Consider the following 21276-nt stretch of genomic DNA (forward strand, 5'->3'; position numbering starts at 1 on the left):
AACCTCACCTCCTCTGTGACCATGGCACAGGTTGGCAGGTGGAAGGGCAGGGGGTTATGAGGCGGAGGTGTTTAAATGAAAGGTGGACAAGGAAGGTGAATAACTAGGTCACTTAGTAGGGAAGAGCTAACTTAGCACATTTTCCGCTCATTGTTAGGTCTTTCTTGGCCTCAATGCAAGGTTCGTATTTTAAGTGCCAGCTTCCCCATCAAGTTCTAAAAAGGTTGAATTTCTCTATTCAAAAAGGACCTCACATTCTATCCACAACAAGGAAATGATAGCCTCATTTAATAAGTATCTACTGGTGCCACAGAAAGAGAAATTATGAAAACCATGTGGATATGCATCAAGTACTTGTCTTTTAGTAATCACACCTACTGCAGAGACATAAACAAAATGTTCTCCCAAAAGAGCACCTTCACACCAACCATTTCATCCACTTGCTGCACCCAACTTGTAATCTTACACCGAATCCTCCCTATTGTTGTGGATAACAAGGGTTAATTTTTGAAATCATGAACACATAGATTACACAGTTGATAAAGAAATGAATCATGTCATAAACACATATATTAACACAACTTACACAGTGCACTTTAGCCAAATATATTAAAGTGACATCAAAAACTACTATAAAGATTAATTACCTCCATTTTGTAGTGCACTTAGTAACAGTAACAACACCTGGAATTTATATAGCATCTTGCTTCCTAAGGGCTCAAATCTTAGAGCAGCCGACTGCTCATTCATGTGAGGTGAATTAATGTTTCCAGGTCTCCTGAGTACCATTTAGCCAGGGACTTCATCTTGTGTAATGTGTGGCATTCTGGTACCCTGATCTCTTATTGGGCCTCAATTGGATAAACAGCGTGTTTCCAGGGAGAAGTGTCATTCATGTCGGCACATCATAATATTGAACTCTATTTGACAGGGACCAAAGGTGACAAAATTAAAAAGTTCTCAATAAAAAGACTTTTCTTGCATAAAAACACATTGCAGTGACACATTAGACAGTTTATACTAGGACATCGGCAATATTTCGCCATGCTTACTTCTCCATTCTTTCATACATACATACATGTGAGAAAGATTCATCATGGGTTGAAACATCCGTGTGTTTATATTTGGAATCTCTATCCTTTCCAGGTCTCTGGAAAATATGCACAATAGGTTTCATGTTTTCAGGGCTTTACTTTTTAATAATTGCATTTTTTGTCATATCCTAGATACCACGCTTCAAAGTCTTGTTACCAGTTCAAATTAGGATGAAAATTTTACAGTAAACTATCTTAGAAGATTGCCATTTCTATTTATGACTTCTGTGAGTTGGAGCTGATTTTGTCACTTCATATGCAGAATTACATTCTAATAGAACATTCTCACGCATTTCTTTGATTTAAAAATGGTAGTGGTGATTTGTGTGATCGTGAAATTGGCTGCCTAGTTTGATTTTATAGACCACGCCATGTGAGTTTTGGAGGGTTTCAGACAGGAACTGATATTTCCAACCTGAGAACATCACTGAAGTAGGTTTTGTGAGAACCTGGATTCAAATACAGTCATTTCTCCCAGGTCTATGCATCTTTGGGGTAGAAAACTCTGGAAGCAGTAAGCAAGGCTCCAATTCAGGACAAGTGTTCCTAAGACAGTAGTGGGAAGCATAATGCCTTTCCTTCCTCCAGACCCCATGAGATGTCCTCAGAGGGCTCCAGTGGGAACCCCTATATTCCTCGTTTATCCAGAAGCTTCTTCAAATACAGATTCTTTTAAGACTCTTTAGGATGGCATGAATTAAGGGAGTCTGCCATGTTCTCAAAACAGATGGAGAGAGGAAAATCTAAAAGGACAGGAACCTTTTACTTTTAAGGTTTATTTTGAAAGATGTTTGATTCTCACTCAGTTTCTTTTTGACTGATCTGAATAAGGATTTCTTTGACATGGTTCTGAGTTTTTCTGTATCCATTGAGTCCTTCACAGAACTGCCTTGATCTTTGGCAGTCAGAAATGAAACCTAGTGGAGCAATTATACTCCAGAATGGTCCCGGGGCCTCTGCTGCAGGAAACTCTTGAGTCCTTTTTAAAGGATTTGTTTCCCTCTTCTTTCTTTTGGTCTCTGGCTTTCTTCTGGACTTATCACAGTTTTAGCTCTACATGGATTGTGTGATTATTTGATTAATAGCTGATAGTTTCCAAAAGGGCAGAGCTCACTGTATCTTGGGTGCCTAAGACAGTGCAATGGATAAATGGGTAGCCAGCAAATGTTTGTAAAATAAATGTGTAAATGAATCTTAAAAAAAAAAGAAATGAGACAATAAAGAAAAGAAATAAAGAAAAGTATTAGGTAAATACTTTCTAGTTTCTAATTTGACTTTTAGAAAGGCATGATGCAGTAGTATGATATTTTGGCTTTTAGAATTCAGCGTGTAGTAAATGAAAAATCATTTTGTTCATATCCTAAGGTCTATTCTTATATGAAAATACAATAATCTAACATATATGGCATATATATAAATCATATATATAATATATATCTTTGGTTTTTTATATTCTCACTTCTTAAGAACAGGAGCCAACTCTTTTTCATCAGTTGGTGCTCACTAATACCTGTTGAAAAGGTGAAAGAGAACCTACATCTGGAATCAATTTCCAAAGACAACTATTTAGCAAGAGGAAAAAGTGATATTAAGGATTAGTCTTTGGAATTAAATGAACAAAATCTTTAGGCTGAGATCATGTAATGTGTATGCCCTCTGTGTAAAAACAAACAATAAACTTGAACCAACAATGGCTATTCCTGGGAAAGGAATGAGGAAGTTCAGAGAAAAACTGTCAGGGTTCTTGACACTATTTAAACCTAATACATTTGAAATTTTAAAATAGTAAACAACATTAAGTGCCTGAATGTCCTATTGGTGTGATAATTTTATTCTTTACTGGTAGAAATATAAGAAGCATGCACCATAGACCAATATCAAGTAGACTGTTGTGGCAAAGGAGAAAGGAAAAAGGAAGCAGGTCTTACATAAGCTGGGATTTGTTGTTGTTGTTGTTGTTGTTGTTATTGTTTTTTTTTTTTTTTTTTTTTTTTACCAACTGTTTAGTAACCAAACTACTGAAAATTCAATTCTTTGGGAAGACTGCAGGATGAGACTTTCCCATGTGAATCCGGTATACGTAGCTTCAAACACAGAAATGTTCTTCACAACATATTGGATGGTTTTGTTGTCATTCAGAACATAGTTGCTGGTAACAATGATATTCACAACTGTCTGATGATATGTGCTCAAATAAAAAGCCCTCTCTCTATAAAATACCCATTTAAAAACAAATGTGGTTCAAGTAAACTATATCCACTAAAATGATAATCAACATACTGTTATATTTCACTTACAGAGACTGAAGTTGTTTAAGACTTTCAAACTGGTTCTTGTGGAGATACAAAAGAGGATTGGACGACAGATTCCTTTTGTACCATTAGAAAGAGGGAGGAAAGAAGCATCAGGATGTTATTATTTTGGAAGCTCAAGATGTTGCCATTTAAATCTGCTGATGGTGGGAAGAAGAACTTACAGTTTTTGTAGAAGCTTCAGGTCTTTAAAAATGTGGGGTGGTAGCTCCATTATCATATTGCTAGACAGGTCCCTGTTGATGACAGTGAAAACCCAACACAATTACATCAGAAATAAATGACATGGTTAGTATTCCTCACAATTATCATCCCATTTGACGTAACAGAAAATATGATCCAATTTAACCAACCTGATAACTTGTTACAAAACAAGGCTGTGTGAGTCAGCCAAATGGATATGTTTTCCATCACTTTCAGACGTGTGACATTTTGCTCATTCAGTTCCTGTCTGGAATTTCCTCTGAGTGTCTCTCCAACACATTCCCAACCTGGCTTCAATGTCTACTTCGATTAATTTCCTCTGTTTCAGGTACTCTCTGTACACTTCGATCATTCATTATTTCTGTGATTCTTATTTGGTTCAAGTATGTGATATCTTGTTTATCCAACTGTATTACAAGCTTTCTGAAGCCAAGACCTATGTCTTCTACTTACTCTGCATTTCTGCTAAGACAGTAGTGGCCACATATTATCTGCCCAGATAATCTTGAATTGATAAGTTCACACATTTTAAATCTATTTTGATATGGTACTATTTTTTATAAAGAATTTGAAAATTTAGAATGAAATATAATAGGACTGCCCAATCCACGAAGAATCACAGGAAGTGCTTCTACAGAATGTAGAAAGGGATTGGCTCGGATCAGAAAGAATCAGGACTCTTCAAGAGTCCAAAATATCCTTCTGAAGGGAAGATGTTCAAAAGCGAAACAGACATGCAATTACTTAAGACTCAAACAAAAGATCTCATCTATTTTTGATGCTTTGGAGCTGCTGATGGGTATGTGGGAGTTACAAATAACTAAGACTTAGGTCTTTCTCTAAAGAAGTTTACAATTAGAATAAACAACGAGATTATAAAACAGGGAAGGAATGAAGCAAGTGCTATTATAGAAGCACTGATAAAAAAAAACAGAGGAAGGAGTTGGAAATCAGGAACTATTTGAACAAAGCTTTATGATTTTCATAGGTAGTATAAAAGAAGAACAGCTTTTCAGGTGAGAGTTAAGCAGGATCAGTGAAACACAAACTTGAAATTCAATGACATCTTCTGGTGTTGGCAAATGGTCCAGCGTGAGTGGGGGATGGGGAGTATAGGGAGATGTAGAGGAAGTAAGCCTGGAAATGAGCCTGGAGACAAAATGGAAAGGCTGTGACTACATTCCAAGGCAGAACTTCCCAGAGCATAGTCCAGGCATTAGAACCGAAGAGGATGCTTATAAAAAGAGCACATTCCTGGTGCCTACTCCAGAACTATCACTTTAGAATCTCTGGGAGGGAGCCTGGTAATATGCATTTTAATCCGGTAACCCTTGTGATTCTTCTGAGCATTAGCATTGAAAGTTGGCAACAAGGAGTGAGAATATGAAGCAGGACAGGGCATACTATGCTCCGGTTGGTTCATGGGATGATAGTTCTGTCAGAAGCATGAAAATTTGGAGAGTCAAATGATGGAGGCCAGGCAGGCGGCTTTGACTCTGGACCACGTGAAAACTGATGAGGGCTTAAGATGGTCACGGGCAGGTCTCACCATCTGGTAGGACATGAAGTGTAAAGAGGGTTGGAGGGAAAGGAAGAGGCTTCCAGCCTGGCTGCCAAGAAGAATGCCAATACCACTGTGATGGTAAGCTCAGGAAAAGAAGCTGGCAAGAGGGTAAAGGTCATCTATAAATTAATTGTAACAGATTACTTTTGAGGTGCTATCATGATATCCAAGTGTAGATGCCCTGCCAGCTGGGAATTCTGATCTGGGGCTGCATGTGAGAAGAGGAGCTGCAGGTACGCATGAGTCAGAGAGAGCATGACAACAGAGCAAGATGACGGTGTTTTGTGCGGCTAGAAAACATCCTGCTCAGTGCTATGTTGAAAAACAAAGTACAGCCTTTTGGAAGAAAGGACTTTAGTGGCCTCACCTAAATGTGCTTATTCCTCTCCAGCAGGGTTTGCTGTCATGAAGGCATGGTAAAATTATCTAACATTTTTGTAAATTCAGGAAGTAAAAGTGCCTTGTTCAAGTTAATTCTCTAAACTTCTGAATTTCTTTTCGCTTACTGATGAGCAGTGGATTGGAATAGATTACTGGTGATGTTTTAAAAAGACAAGCGAATATCTCTTAATCAGGCTCTTTTTTGGGGGGTGGGAATGTGTGTGGCTCTGCCAAAGTGTAGGATAAAAAAAGGATTAGAATATTTTTCAAAATGTGGACTCTGTACCACTTTTCCTTAAGTTTGTACCTAAGATATGCTCCTGCATGTCCTGGGCTGCTCGCATGTTCTACCCTATAACCCCAATCCCTATCAACCCTCTAAAGTCTCATCGGGAATGCCCTCGTGAAGAATGAGTGAGCGATTCTGAGGGAGCTGCCTTTCACTTTTTGCCATAAAATGACAATATTTTTAGTTCTAATGCAGTGTCTTGCACACAGCAGGCACTTAGTAAATATAGGTGGGTTTCATTGTGAAACTTATAAATTCATTTGAATTATTTTGATTATTCATGAATTAGTTTTCAAGTTACTCTTACTGAGTTATTTTCCCAATACTTCCTGGATTTTGAAGCGAGGTATAAAGAATGGGGGAGAGGTTATCTAAGACATTAATTTCCATTTTTTGTCTTCAGATCAGGAGGAGGAGTTCTGTACCCAAGTCACCCCCTTTGTAATGTAACAGACTTAGTTTCAACTTCCAGTGATACACAATTGTGGGCGTAGCAATGAATTAATAGCAAGACAGATGCTTTTAAAAGTTTTAGTTCCACAAAACGTATATCTGAACAGAAAAAGTTACATGAGCTCTCTGAATATTTTTCAATAAATCCAATCATTCTAGACATTTGTGTTTGCTTCATCTGCTCTGGAACTCATAATTTCTCAAGGGATAATAAGCATCTTTGTTCCTTTGTTCAGTCATGATTAATAGGATCTCAGTCAGTCATTCATTTAGCAACAATTAATTGAGAATTAACTGTACTCCAGCCATTAGAGATAATGATCCTTGAGTTTAAGGAGCTCTGGAAAACTCATTTGCTCCAAAACACACAGACACACACAGACACACACAGACACACACACACACACACACACGCACGCACACACACACATGAAATCACCCAAAGAAAATAAGGAGAGAAATTAGAGTAGGCTAAATCTGCATTAAGCCCACTGCTGGATTTTAATTTGCTTTTGACTTTAGGATAATGTTGGTTTTCTTAATTGATTTCGAACATCCAGGAGTCTGCCAGGATTAGATTGCCACTAGTGAAAAAGCAGCCTCCCTAGTCACTTAAATTTATAATCTTGGAAGAAGCAATCCTATTTTCCTAGTAGACAATGCTACTTACAGTTCTCCTAAATTTTTTAATGAAGAAAATGTCTTCTCTGGAACAAAATCAATTTGATTTCTAGGCAGAAACCTGTAAGACATGGCGAGAGTCAGCACTGTTGGTTTGTGTCTGCTGTAAGAACCAGTTCTCATTGGGAGATGCCACTGATCCGGGGGTAATTCCATAAGGCCTCCTTTGAAATCTCAAAGGAAGGCGTGTTCTGGTGTGGAACATAAGACACGAATTTCTCACCAAGGATATCCACGTGTTCTCCCTAGGAAATGCTGCCATAGGTAATTTGAGGTGCTGAGTGTGGTCTATGAAGCTGCATTTCGTTTGGATTCTGATCATTTCAGAAAGTGTTCATTTCCCAATATACACACATGGATGTCAAATTGGGATGCTGTTGATTAATTAGAGTAGGCTTTGAGAGGATCCTTGTGTGAGGCACATTCCTTAGGAAAAGGCCAGAAAGAACAAAGCTTAAACCAACCCCATAGCGGTTTCTGGGGCCACACGTGGATTTTAAATTGGGTGGTGGTGGGGAGGACGGTGGTTTTACATTTCCTTTGTCTAGAAATGGAATTCTCCAAGATATTCGGTAGAAAGAGGAGGTCTGCGGCTAACTGCCTTACAGAGGTGTTAAAAGATGCGATCATGAGTGTGACGGGGATTCAAAAGCTACGTGGGGCTATAAAATAGAAGGTGTCAGTGGGACTTGTTTAGTTTACCAGGGTTCTCTCTCATTATCTATGAGAAAAGGAATAAACTCTTTGCATCTCCTGAGTGGGATCGCCCCTCTTTTCTCATTAAATACGCGAGTCTGCAATCTGATTGACGAATACATAGCCTGGCAATAACCTTAGTTCTTACTTTGTTGAAAAACAGTGGTTAGACTACTACAAAGGAATATACTTCAATTTTTCTTTTCCAACCACATGTGCAACCATCAAACATTACTAACTGATTACTACATGTGGACAATTACGGCTAAAACCAAAGCAAAATTCTTGTGTTTTTACCAGTGCAAATGCGCCATAGCCGATCCATGTGTGTACCTCCCCCCCCCCCACACCCTTAAAAAAACACAATCAGCAATCGGAATCACCAGTCAGAATCTTTGGCAAATCAGAACGCATTAAATATTCTTCCCTTAAGAATAAAATTATTATTTTTGTTTCTTTAAAGAGAAAGAAGAGGCATCAAGGGATAACTGTTCACTGGAAGTAATAGCTAATTGCTGTCCAGCTAACCGTTTTCACACACATTATCTCATTTCCTTGGTGATCACAGGGTTAGACGCCAGCTCAGCTGAGAGGACGCATGGAAATAATGATTGCCCTCGGCAAGAAGGAGAGCAGCTGGAGACCTAAATGCTGGGCAGCTAAACTGAAGGCTGGGCCCCACCATCAAAATCGATAAATCTGTGTGTGCAGTTTCAGACCAAGGCTGTAAACAAAACACTACCTTAAAATTCCTTGTCAGTGTTTTCTTTGACTTCCAAATCTATTGGGTCTCCCCTCCTTTACTGATTTCCATTGTATACTTACAGCACTGTGAGTGAAGTGCATGACAGGAAGGTGGAATCCGTAAGATATTTTATCCCGTTCCCTTCCAAATCCCTAAAAGGCATGGAGGAGAAATATTTTGAATGTTTTTGCACAAATCATGTCTACGGGCACTTTTTGTTGATATAATGGTTCTGAACCTTATTTTTTCCCCTCATTCCAATTTTTATGCTTTCTCCCTATTATAGGGATAATAATATAATTAATAATATGCTTCTTTTCCCCTTCCAATTAATGTTCGAACTTAAAAAAATTGAGGGAAAGGGCAGCCCAACATTTTGTGAGTGTCTCTCTGTGCTAGATACCATGCTATTAATTACAATTATATTGCCACCATAATAGCGGTAACTACCATTTATTAGACTTTTATGGTGTCAGGTACTGTTCTGAGTGCATAACAGCCCTCCTGCAAAGTTGATATTATTTCTTCCCCCTCCCCCTCCATTTAACGTATGAGGAATGTGAGGCTCTTGGGAATTCACTTAATTTCTGGTCACACAGCTGGTAAATGGTAGAATTGACCTTCTAACCCAGATCTGTCTGTATCTAAAGTCTAGACGCTAAACCATGTCATTACAGATCCTTATATGCTCACATTCCCCCAACATCACGTAGATACTTTCATCTCTATTTTGCCAAAGGAGAAACTCAGGCAAATTTATCTTCCAGATACTGAACACCGGAGTCAGGATATGCATCCAGCTGCATGATGGAAAGCGACTGCTCTTTCTTTTATTTTGTTTTTTGTTTTATGTTTGTTTGTTTTTGGTGCTGAAACCCAGAAATGAAATGACCACTCTTCCTACCTTGCCTCTGAGATGTTGCTGCTGAGTTAGCCCTGCTCCAGTGTGTCTGGGACAGCCCTCGGTGTCACCTGGGACCTTCTTAGAAATGCAGACTCTAGGGCTCTACCCCAGTCCTACTCTAGGACTGAGGTCTTTTTTTTTTTTTTTAATTCCAGTATAGTTAACATACAGTGTTATGTTATTTCAGGTGTGTGATATTGTGATTCAACACTTCCATACAACACCGGGTGCTCATCACAAGTGCCCTCCTCAATTGTCATCCTCTATTTCCCCCATCCCCCAGACCCAGCTCCCCTCTGGTAACCATCAGTTTGTTCTCAATAGTTCATCTGTCTCTCTCTCTCTCTCTTTCCTTTGCTCATTTATTTTGTTTCTTAAATTCTACCTATGAGTGAGATCATATGATATTTTTCCTTCTCTGACTGATTTATTTCACTTAGCATGATACTCTAGTTCCATCCACATCACTGCAAATGGACTGAGGTCTTAACTGGTCCTCATGATGTCTGTGATGTGTGCTGACACTGGAGAAGCACTGGCAGAATTATGACATCCTGCTGGGAATCCCTTATGACAGTCGCTTCGCACATGATCAGGGAACCCCCCTCGGGAGCACTCTGACATTACCACTTCTAGCAGCACCAAGGAAAGAGACAGAGGCGACTTTCCCACCAAGTCTCCTAACTTCTTTTTATAGTCTGCATCCTACAATCTTCCCCATATATAACAATAGCTATTTTGCTGCTTCGGAACATTTCTCACGTTAACGCCAAGATCACCAATCCTTTTGTCATTCCCTTTTAAGTTTTATTTTATAGCCATCCAGGTGGTCTTGTAGGAACTTGGTATTTTTTTTCAGCCTTAATATACTGTGATTAAAATAATGAACACTGTGCTCTCTTAAAAGTCCAAATATTGTTAAATGGAATGGGAATAAATATTTTTACATCTCACAAGTATAACAGTGAGGAGTCGAGAGCATAGCCCTACTGATGGCAAGTGAGGGTGGAGGAGCCTGGCCAGGGCACAGTTTTTTCTGCCTTTTTAGGGTTTTTTGGGCCTGACCTCTCAGTTCTCTGTCCTCTTGGTTTGAAGGCCTGTTTCCATGTGCAATCAGACAATCTTACTAATGATGTATTTTCACTGGTGTCTACATTTTTCCCTAGTGTTTGAGGGAGCCTCGAGTGACCATGAGTATCCCAGAACCCAGGGTTTTGATGCTGGTTCCCGATCTCCTCTTGGTTGCTGATGTCCATTTTTGGGGACAGGCTTGGGCCCTGATCTTTTTCTGCTACCTTCACCCTTTCCTGTTTGCTTCTCCTTGTGCAGATGTGCTCATGTGTTTTCTCTAAGTTGTTTTTTGTCACTTATTCTTAACAAGTTTTATTCTCATGTCTTTCAGACCATTATTTCCCTTTCAGCAGTGGCACATTTACATGAGACCTCTATTGCCTTAAAAGTTTTTTGATAACAGTATATAAATAATAAATAGATAGATAGATGTCAGTAAATAAACACAAGGGCACCTAATAGTTGTAACAAGTAATTGTAAAGCTACCTCAGAAAGGATCAAAAGCTGAAGTACTACGGTTTTATCATCTTATGAGTATCGAATCCCCTGATTTGAGAATGAGAAGAGTTCCGGGGGGGGGGTACAATCAGCATTTCACAGGGCAAGAGATCACTGCGTGTGGCAATACTGCCTGTCTCAGGAGACCGCGAAGATGAAGGCGGCAGGAAATGAGGAGTGGTGGTAGGGAAGCCATGAAGTAGGTGGGTTAAATGTTGTCAGCCAGTATTGGTTCAAAGCTAAGGAGTGGAAATGGTTTAGCACATTCATCTTACAAAGTTGTGTTGAGCAGGAAATATGTGCTGGTCACCGTACAGATGCTGGGATGTAAATCCCAGGGTGGGTTTCTGCCCTCATAGATTTTATAGAACAGTAGGGGACAGACAAGTAAACCAACGGTCCTGTGATAGTGATAGCAAGAGAGGTATGCAGTATAGGGACCAGGTGGCATGGTGCACGTCTGCCCAAAGTGTAAAAGAGGCAGAGGGGCAGGCGACGAAACTGGCTGGTATGTCAGGGACGGCTTCCTGGAGGGGATGTTTAAGCTGACTTTTGAAGGAAATGTTGGAGTTAACCAAAAGAATAAAGGAGAAAGACTTTTCAAATTGAAGGAATAATGCGTGCCCAGGGAATTGATTATAGCAGTTTGGTGCATCGGGAAGGAAGGGACGTGAGGAGGAGGAGCGGGGTAGTAGACTAGACGGAGGAAAGGATAGAAAATGGGGAACCTTGGGTGCTCAAGGGGCAAGTCTGAATTTGACCCGCACACCCACAGGAATTCTCAAAAGATTTTTAAACCAGGAAATAACATAATCGGATTTGGGTTTTGGAAAGAAGATCACCAGTGCGCTTTTTATGTAATCATGAATTAACTTCCGGTCTAGTTTCCTTAATCTGGGTGAAGACCAACGTAGCTCCTAAATGCATACTCACATCCAGTTGAGCTGAGGCATTCGGGCACACATCTGTTTGGGAAGGGCTTCTAAGTAGTTATTAACCATAGACCTTTACACAAAGAAGATGTTAATTAGAAACAAAATGATATGCCACTTTAAGAACAGCATTTTTACTCTTTCCACAATTTGGAAACTTGCATGCTAAAATCAACGCATCCGGATAAAGAATACAGACATAACTACTTCTTCAAAATGGTCTCTAGATACTTGTACAGCATGGAAAAGGAAGCAGGTGTCAAAGAAACTATGAACGCAAAAGTATGATATATAACCTGGGAATAAACATTGTACAGTTTAATTTTATGAGATGAAACAAAAGTATATATTGAGTAATAATTTTGAAGTTCATGGTAATTTTCCTTGTAAACTTCAAATTTTGCAATCATTTCTGGCACCCTACATCCAGAATTTTTTCTTAAGGGAAACATTAGTCATTTGCAGTATTAAAGGGCCACATCGCAAACTATATTAAATCTAAGAAATGATAGCAGGGGGGCACTGGGGGAAAGAAAACAACCCATCGGCATGTTAAGCTGCACTATTAATTTATGATATTGTGGTCGCTTTTGACAAATGGAAAAATAATGATGCTGTATGATCAACTATAAAGGAACATAATAATCCCCTGCTGATAAATCATTCCAGTGTATTAATAAACAGTGAGAATGTAATTATGAGAACAGCTCTGTCGGTGGGACAAAGATTTTGGAATTTTTAGTGACTCTCGCTGGGCAAAGGCACATTTCCCTCTGTTAAAAATGTAGCCGGAGCCGAACTCCCGGGAGATTCTGATAGATTTATGTGTAGTTAGGAGATAAAAATGAATACTATCTTTGGTTAACCACTGCAAGTCAAACATGCCTTAGGATTAAAGGAAATTAAAGGAGTTCAAAAAGCAATCAACCAGGAGTCTTAAAATATACCATGAGCCATGGCCAGGAAATCGCAGTAACTGTGGCTGGACATACAGGAAAAGTTTTGATTAATAAAAATGTTAGCAGGCTTGAGGTTTTTTAAAGCTCTTTTTGTAAGCTGGTGTTAGATGTCATTGCAATCTATAGACAGATGTACTGAAGGGTAGATGAACACTTACAGGAAAAACAAGGACTTTAACCCAGTAAACAACCGCTGTGAAATTCTGGTTATCGGATTGTCATCTAGAATTCTGAAAAAACATATCACAGACATTTCCAACATTAGAGACATTTGTGAAATTAAACCAGGAAACAAGAAAAGGCCCATGACAATCCTGTCTCCCCCAACACCTGCTCTCCTCCTTCCTGCCTGTCTGCATTTGGCCCCTGTCCTTTTCCCTGAGAGCCCTTCCTTCACCCTGGCTCTTTCCTCCAAATTCCCACCACCCCAGTCCCAGCCCTATGAGCTCCATCCTGATTGTTTTCTCTGCCTGCAACCACCTCCCACTGGACCTCAAGACCCGAGTCACATCCTTCACCTCTGGATACTTGGGTCCAGCACAAGCTGAATTATTAATTGGCTGAATACAGGCTTGGTGAATGCTTTGACCTACTGATGGACTGAAAGAAGAGTGAGTGAGAAAAAAAAATTCTTAGGAAATCACAAATGGTTCTTTGGTCTCATAGTGCTTAAAGGATGCATTTAATAAAGTCTGTACAAACAAAGTCATTAGGAGCTTTGAGGGTGAAAGAGTGAAAATATTCATATATTCAAATCACCGTTTCCAATGATATACGGTATTTTCCTAGAAAGAAATAGACTAAAGGGAAAAATGTCTTCTTTTCTCTTTACCTTTGAAACCAGGTAACATTTCCTCTTACTTTCAGGGGTCCCTGAGGGTAAGATTTGGAGAAGGGAGTGACATTGAACACCTACTATATGCCAGGAGCTCTACATGTGGCAGTTTACATATGCCCTGTGATTTAATCCTCACAACATTGCTCTTAGAAAGGAACTGTAATTATAGTTTACAGAGGAGAAAAAAAGCAGCCTGGAAAGATGAAGAAAGTTGCCTGGAACATTAAGCATAGGACCACGGCATACACAGGATCTGGATGAAGTTGAAGTTCTGGCTTTTTCCACTAGGCCAGGCCAACCTACAGGACGTGGGCAAACTGACACATAGAACCTTCTAACTGCCCAATGTTCATTTTTCTGAAGAAAACACAAACATCTGATGTGAGATTCCTCAGTACAGAGCTGGTGTCTCAGCCTGGAAAATGATGAAACACCACAAGCTATCGTATTTTCAGACCTTTCTGTGAATGTTCTGGAAATCAAACAAGTCCTTAACTTGCTTTCTTTCTAGGTCAGTGGACGTTTGGGAATGTCTGGAGACATTTTTGGTTGTCACAACTCTGGGAGCCAGGACTACTGGCATCCAGTGGGGTAGAGACCCCAGGTGCTGCTAAACATCCCCCAATGCACAAGAACACCCCCCTCATCAAAGAATTATCTGGATCAAATGCCGACAGAGTTGAGGTTGAGAAGTGTTGGAATAGATAAACACTGGATGGACTCAGAAAACGACCTGAAAAAGCATGGCACAGATTTCTTTGTCCACAACTACCATTTGGCATGCCATTATCTGAATTGCTTAGCTGCAGATTATGTGACAGTCAGAAAAATGAGTATAATAATCAAGGTACATAAATAGATGGAAACTATAAGCATTGATGTATGTCATCAAGACTGATCTTTTGTGGGGGAAGGAAAAGCTAGAATACTTACAGCCAAGTTAGCTGATGTAAGTCTTTGAATACTCCGGGTCTGAGAGTTGTAATGCAGTTGTGGCTGAGATACCTATAAATAGCATGAGCGAGTCAATTAGGCAAACTCAAAACTCCATTTTAGTCACATATAATTAGAATATGAGCTGCTGCTGCTGATCATGGATATGGACATCTGTTTCTGAAAGCACCCAACTGGATAAGAAGGTGGGGAGAAATCAGGGAACAGCCAGGGGATACAGATAACAAGTCTAGTGTGTGTGACACCAGGGCCAGGACCAGGACCAGCAAAGTGGCCAAAAGTAATGTGTTGGAATATTACATTTTGTTAAGAGTACAAAAGTAGGTTATTTTTGCTTCTGTTCTTTTTGGTCACATCCTCAGTAGACTAGAATTTTAAGAAAATATATAGGTAAGTTAGCAAGGGTTAGAAAAAATAAAATGTTAAAATATTGTGGAAATGACCCAAACTTGAGAAGACAAAATTAAAGAGAGCCATTGTAACTGGTAAGATTGGAATCTTTTAATAATTCTTTTAGCATAATAACTAATCTAAGTACTTCGCGATAACCAATTTCTACCATTTCGCTATGGCCAAGTCAAGCCTTCAAAAATGACCATTCTACTGTTCTAGTCTTTACTTAAAATTGTACTCATAATTATAAAGAAGTTACTTACAATATTTGCAGGTTATGTAATCCAAAAAATGCTTTCCTGGATATGTGTGTAATACAATTATGCTGAAGAAATCTGGTAAGAATAAGAGAAGAGTCATGTGATCATGGTTTTGGCATTTTATCAAGTCGTTGAATGTGGTCTCTACTTTCTTCATCTAAAGACAGTTTGTGAAACTGGCTTATAAAGTCCCAAGTCCTATTCTTATGTTGGGCAGTAGAGGTGTTGCCCATGAGAGATGGCTGTGAACCTAGCCAATGCTTCTGTCCCGCTAGCACCCACACAGCGAGATTCGGGTATCTCTGGTTTGCACTGCTGAGCTCGTGTGTGATGAGTTTGAGGAGCGAAGTGGTCTTGTTTTAGACTTTTCTTATTCTGACTTGCAAGAGATATGCCCCATGTGAGACCAGCCAGTCTCACTGTCGAGCTTTATTTTTTCAGCACAGAGTTCCAACTTTAATTCCCTATTTCTCTTCATTTTATTCCCGTGGAAAAAGGAGAGGGTAAGTCTTATTCTATTTTGAGATGCAAAGTGAGAAGCACAAAGGGAGTTAGTAAGGTGCCCAAGGTCACAAATGGCATGAGTAGTTGAACTGGGGCTAGTACATCAACTTCAGCCCACGGGGTCATGGTTTACTTAACCCCTGAAGCAATTTAGCAATATAGTATTATTCAATAATAGCACTGTTGGGAGTATCTAAGTGAACAATTTCCATTTCCTGTGCTCATTATACAATGGGAGGTTAGCCTTGAATTCATATTTTCTAAACGTATTTAGGAGCAGGAAATGTCCACTAATAATAGTAACTAATGACTACATAGTCTTTTGAATGGCTTCCCTATCTCTTATTTTCATTTGATTTGGTTCCTAAAATCTTATACAACAACTTCGTAATTGTTATTGTTACCGCAAAACTATTCATAGGACACGTGCTCCTTTAGCATCTGACTGGACTCTGAATTTTGTTATACTGTAACTATTCATTCCCTTGCAAAGCTTCCCAGGCTTTGAGTCATGAAGGCATTATAGGTGCGCCAGGATATTGAAGCCCTCAGACATTCAGGTAGCTAGGTAAGGCAGAGATCAGCTCCCAGTTATCAGCTAACCCATCTGTTACCCTAAATGTTAAACAAATACTGTCATTTTCTCTGTGTACCACCAAGTGGAAAAGGTTGGTACTACAGAGCACATGCATTACACCCACAGGTAGACAAAGCATCGATTTCAATCCTACAAAGTAAACTTGAAACCCATGGAAACCTCATGCCCTTCCAACCCTTCTCCCCCTGAACCATGTCTGTGAAGAGATGGTTCTCGTTGCAGCATAAATTGTGCTTTTGGTTTTAAAGTTCTGCTATGAACAGAATGAATCCATACAGATCAATATCTGTTTTAGCATTTCAGAGCCCTTGAGTGATGTAATGGCAATTAATATAATGAATTATGTTACAATGGTAAATGAAAATAGAAAAAGAATATAATGCTATAATATAGGTATATTGAAGTTCCTCTTAAATATAAGATTTACCACCTAACTAGTGCAATTTATGTTTTATTCAAGATAATGAATTCGGAAGTGGAATGCACATTTTATCTACAAGCTCTCGATCTTGAAGAGATGGGCAGTCATAAACTGTGAATTTGACTTTGTACTTTCGATCTCCATGACTCACTGGACATGTACAGCTTCTCTGCCTTCCCTGACATGATTTAAGTCTCCAACTCCTTAAATAATGAAGAGCCTCTAGTTTTCTAGTTTGGCTTCAGCTTGCTGGCACCCCACAGAGAACCAGAGCCCCAAGTCCCCTGTCTCAGACTCAGGCTAGTTAAATTTAACTTGATCCTGTCTTATCCCCTTTCTTCTTTGCAGAATAGAAGCTTAGTGAATATGAGGGGAAATTTGGAAACATGACAATTTGGCATGTGGCGTCCTCTTTTTATTCCGAGTTGAGATATGAGCCCATTTAATATACTTTACATTGAATGGCTTTTCTAAGAATAACTTACTGGTTCATGAATTCCTGCTGTTTCAGCTGTCAGGACGTTTCAAGCAGAAACGCCAGGAATTTATGTACCTGAAACTAAAGCAAATAAATGCTTTAATGACATGCATGTTTATAGGCTATTTTTTTTTAAAGATTTTATTTATTTATTTGACAGAGATAGAGACAGCCAGTGAGAGAGGGAACACAAGCAGGGGGAGTGGGAGAGGAAGAAACAGGCTTCCAGCGGAGGAGCCTGACGCGGGGCTCAAACCCAGAATGCTGGGATCACGCCCTGAGCCGAAGGCAGACGCCCAACCGCTGTGCCACCCAGGCGCCCCTATAGGCTATTTTGTAATGCAACATTTTGTATTCATGAGCCAGGCAGACTCCTTGAGCTACATTTTGTTGCCAACGATTGTCTTGAACAAGAACCATGTTTCAGAAGGAATTTCTAATTTATATAAAGTTTATGTTACAATGAGGAGGAGAACTGCTGTTGGTTTCCATGATAGTGGTGATAAAGTATTACAGTCAATGTTATAAATTATATTTTATTTGTCTGAAAGGTCATCTTAAAGTTCCCCCCCAATGTAAGAATGTCTTGGTATTTTAAAAGATTATTAAAATGAGTAATCTGATCAATAGTAAAAGCATTCAGATAAGTTGAACAACATTTATTCGTTTGGCAATTAAAATTTCATTTTGATTTATGAATTTATTTTTCTGGATGCCTAAATGACCTCAATCCACTGAATATTTAGAGCTTTCTAGACCACAGATTCACTCAAAGGTAGATTCAGTGATCTCTTAGAATATATCCCAGTGCATAGAAAGATGAGCCTGATGTTGGTTCTGGGCAAGATCACAGAACAGGCTATTTAGGACACTGCCCGTGAATGCCTCGAAGAGAAAGTGAACAAGGGACTACATGAGAATCAGGGTGTGTCAGACCAACTTGATTTTGTTCTTTGAAAAACTGGTCAGTCCAACACAAATGTGTGGCTGATATTGCTTACACGTCTACCAGGCATTGACCAAGTGGTTTTCTTTTTTCTTTTCTTTTTTTTTAAGATTTTATTTATTTATTTATTTATTTATTTATTTTTAAGGTTTTATTTATTTATTTGACAGAGAGAGAGAGAGAGACAGCCAGCGAGAGAGGGAACACAAGCAGGGGGAGTGGGAGAGGAAGAAGCAGGCTCATAGTGGAAGAGCCTGATGTGGGGCTCGATCCCGTAACGCCGGGATCACGCCCTGAGCCGAAGGCAGATGCCTAACGACTGCGCCACCCTGGCGCCCCTCATTGGGTGTGTTCTGATCAGTTTCATGGAGTAAGTCTAAGAAAGATGGGGAGCTTTAAAGATACCTTTGCAGTAGTAGAGTTATGTGACAGGACAAAATGGATCAACATATTCTTGGAAATTTCTTTTCCTCAGCACACCCTCATTCCCTTCCTGGCTTATTTTCCTCCATGGCCCTAATCAGTATCTAACACACTATGTATTTTCGAATTTATTGTCTATCCTCCTCCATTGTACCTTAAGTTCCATGAAGAGAGGGCTTTTCGTAGGTGTTCTTTACTACTGTACCCTCAGTGCCTGGCATCTGGCAGGTATGAACAAATATTTGTTGAAAGAATGAATGAACATGTGGTTTTGTCAGCTGTTACCCTCCTGCCGAATACTACCGAGGGTTCTGGGGTTGTCCATTCCCCGGACACCTTCTCCTGGGGATGGTTTGGGTTTTGCTACAGTGGTTATTTGGGCTATTGTAATGCAGAATAGGGAAGGAGAAGGTAAGTGTATGATAGGACAGGGAAGAGGGTGTCTCAGTCTGGAGGTTGGAGAAGGAGTGGCAGGAGCTGCTGAAGAGTGGGAGAAAAGGGGCGGGGGGTACTCGTGAGCTCATGGGCTGCCTTGTGATGTTTGAGTAATGCTTATAAAGAACTTGAGTTATTTTCAAATCAAAGTTTGGTTAGTGGACGTTTTCATCAATAACAATATTCTGAGACTGGATCTTGCAGCTAAGCTTCCAAAGGATCAGAGTTAGAGGTCTGGCTTTGAGGCCAAATTCTAATACTTGTCAGCTGGCTGCCTTTGGGCAAACAACCCCTCTCCAGAGTAGGTATCCTCATTCCTGAGAGGATCTCATGATGTCTGCCCACACCTCACAGATTTTGGAGATCAAAGTCCAAATGAGAATTCCAAATACTGGGATTCTTTGTAAACTTTAAAAAGTGCTATGTAAATATCAGGAATTGTGCTGTACTTTGCATAAAATAGATACTTGGTGAGTGTTTATTGATGGGGGTCTCCTGATCTCTTTTCTCAACCTGCCTAGAAAGTATCAAATAACAGCTTGCATTGAGAGAGCTTCTGCTGGGTAATGATGTGGCACTTAGGATTTCTCAGACAAAGTAGAAGTAAATATTTACTTGGAGAATTTTCCAGCTGCTCTGGGCAATTAAGGTTAATCCCTATTTTATTTCACTAGGAAACATTGGGGCCTGAGTTATCAAAAGGAGTGATTTCATATTCTTCCCATAAGTGGGCTAGCTGATACTATGAGAGATAAGTATTGACATAGATCAGAGGTCCACAAAAGGGCTTCGTCTGAGTAGTTGAAATTTAACTCTCCTTTGCTTGATCGCCTGGTGATCTCTCTGCCTTTCCAGAAGTCAACTTGCCCCAAATTAGAGGACAAATGTAGAGAAGGGAGTTTTGCATGTACGTGTTGGTAGAACATTCAATCTGATGCTAGAATGATTTCTTTCCATCTCTAGTTTCTGCTTATTGTAAAATAAACACTGCACTGGGCATCAGAAGATAGGGGCGCTAATTCTGCCTCTTCTACTTACTAACTGTAGATCTTAGTTAAATCATTTAACCATTGCAGACTTTAGTTGCCTCATGAATAATAAGAAGATTTAATTAAAAATTCATAAAATTTCAATGACTCTAGATCATAGAATTGAAACAGGTACTCAACAACTCAGAGGCACGCATATTCTTTTTTCCTTCCTTTCTGCTAGTGCTATTTTATTTTTCCTCCCTTGAGCATTATTCAGGCAGTTGCAAGCGCAATATTGATTCATAGAATGAACATGTGGTGATTCTAAGAATTTCCAGTAAGATTAGTAGCAGTATAGTCAGGATTTCCTCTCTGGAGGAATCTGGAAACCCAGAGTCCATGCACAGCTACTCCATGGTGACGATGTCAACATGACCACATGCTCCAGGATGGTATTTACAGAGATATAAGATGATATTTACAAAGGCTGTAATCAAACCCAGGCATGATTATCTCTGTTCACATAAGATTCCACCTCACTCATGGCAGTCTTTCAGTGACTTCTTTTCTTGTGTGAGAAAATCTGTACGTAAATTCAGGAACAGCATAGAATTGTTGATGGCATTTTAAATGAAATATGTCTGTCCAGTATCAGCCAAAGATCAGATTATTTTTATTCCTTTTAAACATATTTTACATTTCTAGATTTTAACATATTTCACATTTCCAGAAACTTTATACGCTGAAGGCTGAAGGATAAAACAATATGATTGTACTGCCAAGGGGCCTTACAACATTACCTTGTTAATTTTTAAATCTAGTCTAATGATCATCTTGGCAAGTGTAGAAACTTGATCTCTTCATTATCCCAGAGTGACGGGGCTCAGAGGAACTGACACACAGTAACCAAACGCATAAGAAGTTGAATACTCTCAATTTCTTTACTTAAATAGGAAGTTTCCAGTTCCACCAATAGGAATGTTCCTATACCCTATCCAAGATAACTGCCCAAATACTTTAGTATGAATAATTTGGGAAGGTAATGCAGTCATCATAACATTGCTTGATGAGCAGGGAATCAAAGCAAAGGTAATCTCCATCAAAAGATAGTTCATGTTAGTTACGGTGGATATTGACAATCTATCCCTGTCCTCCAGGAGAGATTTCTCTAGAGATTATGCCTCCCACATCCTGGTTTTCTTTCTCGGAAGATGGCATCTTGATACTTTGTTTCCTGCTGACTACCGTTTCTTCACTGCTGACTGTGCTCT

At 39.5% G+C, this 21276-nt stretch overlaps 2 protein-coding genes across 4 annotated transcripts in view; one reads left to right on the top strand and one right to left on the bottom strand.

Moving 5' to 3' along the window:
- Positions 1 to 21276, top strand: part of LOC113251236 (uncharacterized) — a 573820-nt gene that overhangs the window by 40188 nt on the left and 512356 nt on the right. The gene's annotated exons all lie outside the window — the stretch shown is intronic.
- Positions 1 to 21276, bottom strand: part of RXFP2 (relaxin family peptide receptor 2) — a 57890-nt gene that overhangs the window by 11559 nt on the left and 25055 nt on the right. Inside the window, exons 6-14 of one of the 2 annotated variants that reach the window (XM_057309317.1) lie at positions 15233 to 15304; positions 14556 to 14627; positions 12943 to 13014; positions 11827 to 11898; positions 8500 to 8571; positions 6968 to 7039; positions 3571 to 3642; positions 3392 to 3463; positions 1079 to 1150 (exon numbers count right to left, since the gene is read on the bottom strand). In XM_057309317.1, the coding sequence (XP_057165300.1) occupies positions 1079 to 1150; positions 3392 to 3463; positions 3571 to 3642; positions 6968 to 7039; positions 8500 to 8571; positions 11827 to 11898; positions 12943 to 13014; positions 14556 to 14627; positions 15233 to 15304 (648 nt within the window). The remainder of the gene's footprint in view (positions 1 to 1078; positions 1151 to 3391; positions 3464 to 3570; positions 3643 to 6967; positions 7040 to 8499; positions 8572 to 11826; positions 11899 to 12942; positions 13015 to 14555; positions 14628 to 15232; positions 15305 to 21276) is intronic. The other variant, XM_057309324.1, reaches the window with a different exon arrangement.

The sequence above is a fragment of the Ursus arctos genome, unplaced genomic scaffold (genome assembly GCF_023065955.2).
Source record: "Ursus arctos isolate Adak ecotype North America unplaced genomic scaffold, UrsArc2.0 scaffold_10, whole genome shotgun sequence".
Classification (NCBI taxonomy): Eukaryota; Metazoa; Chordata; class Mammalia; order Carnivora; family Ursidae; genus Ursus; species Ursus arctos.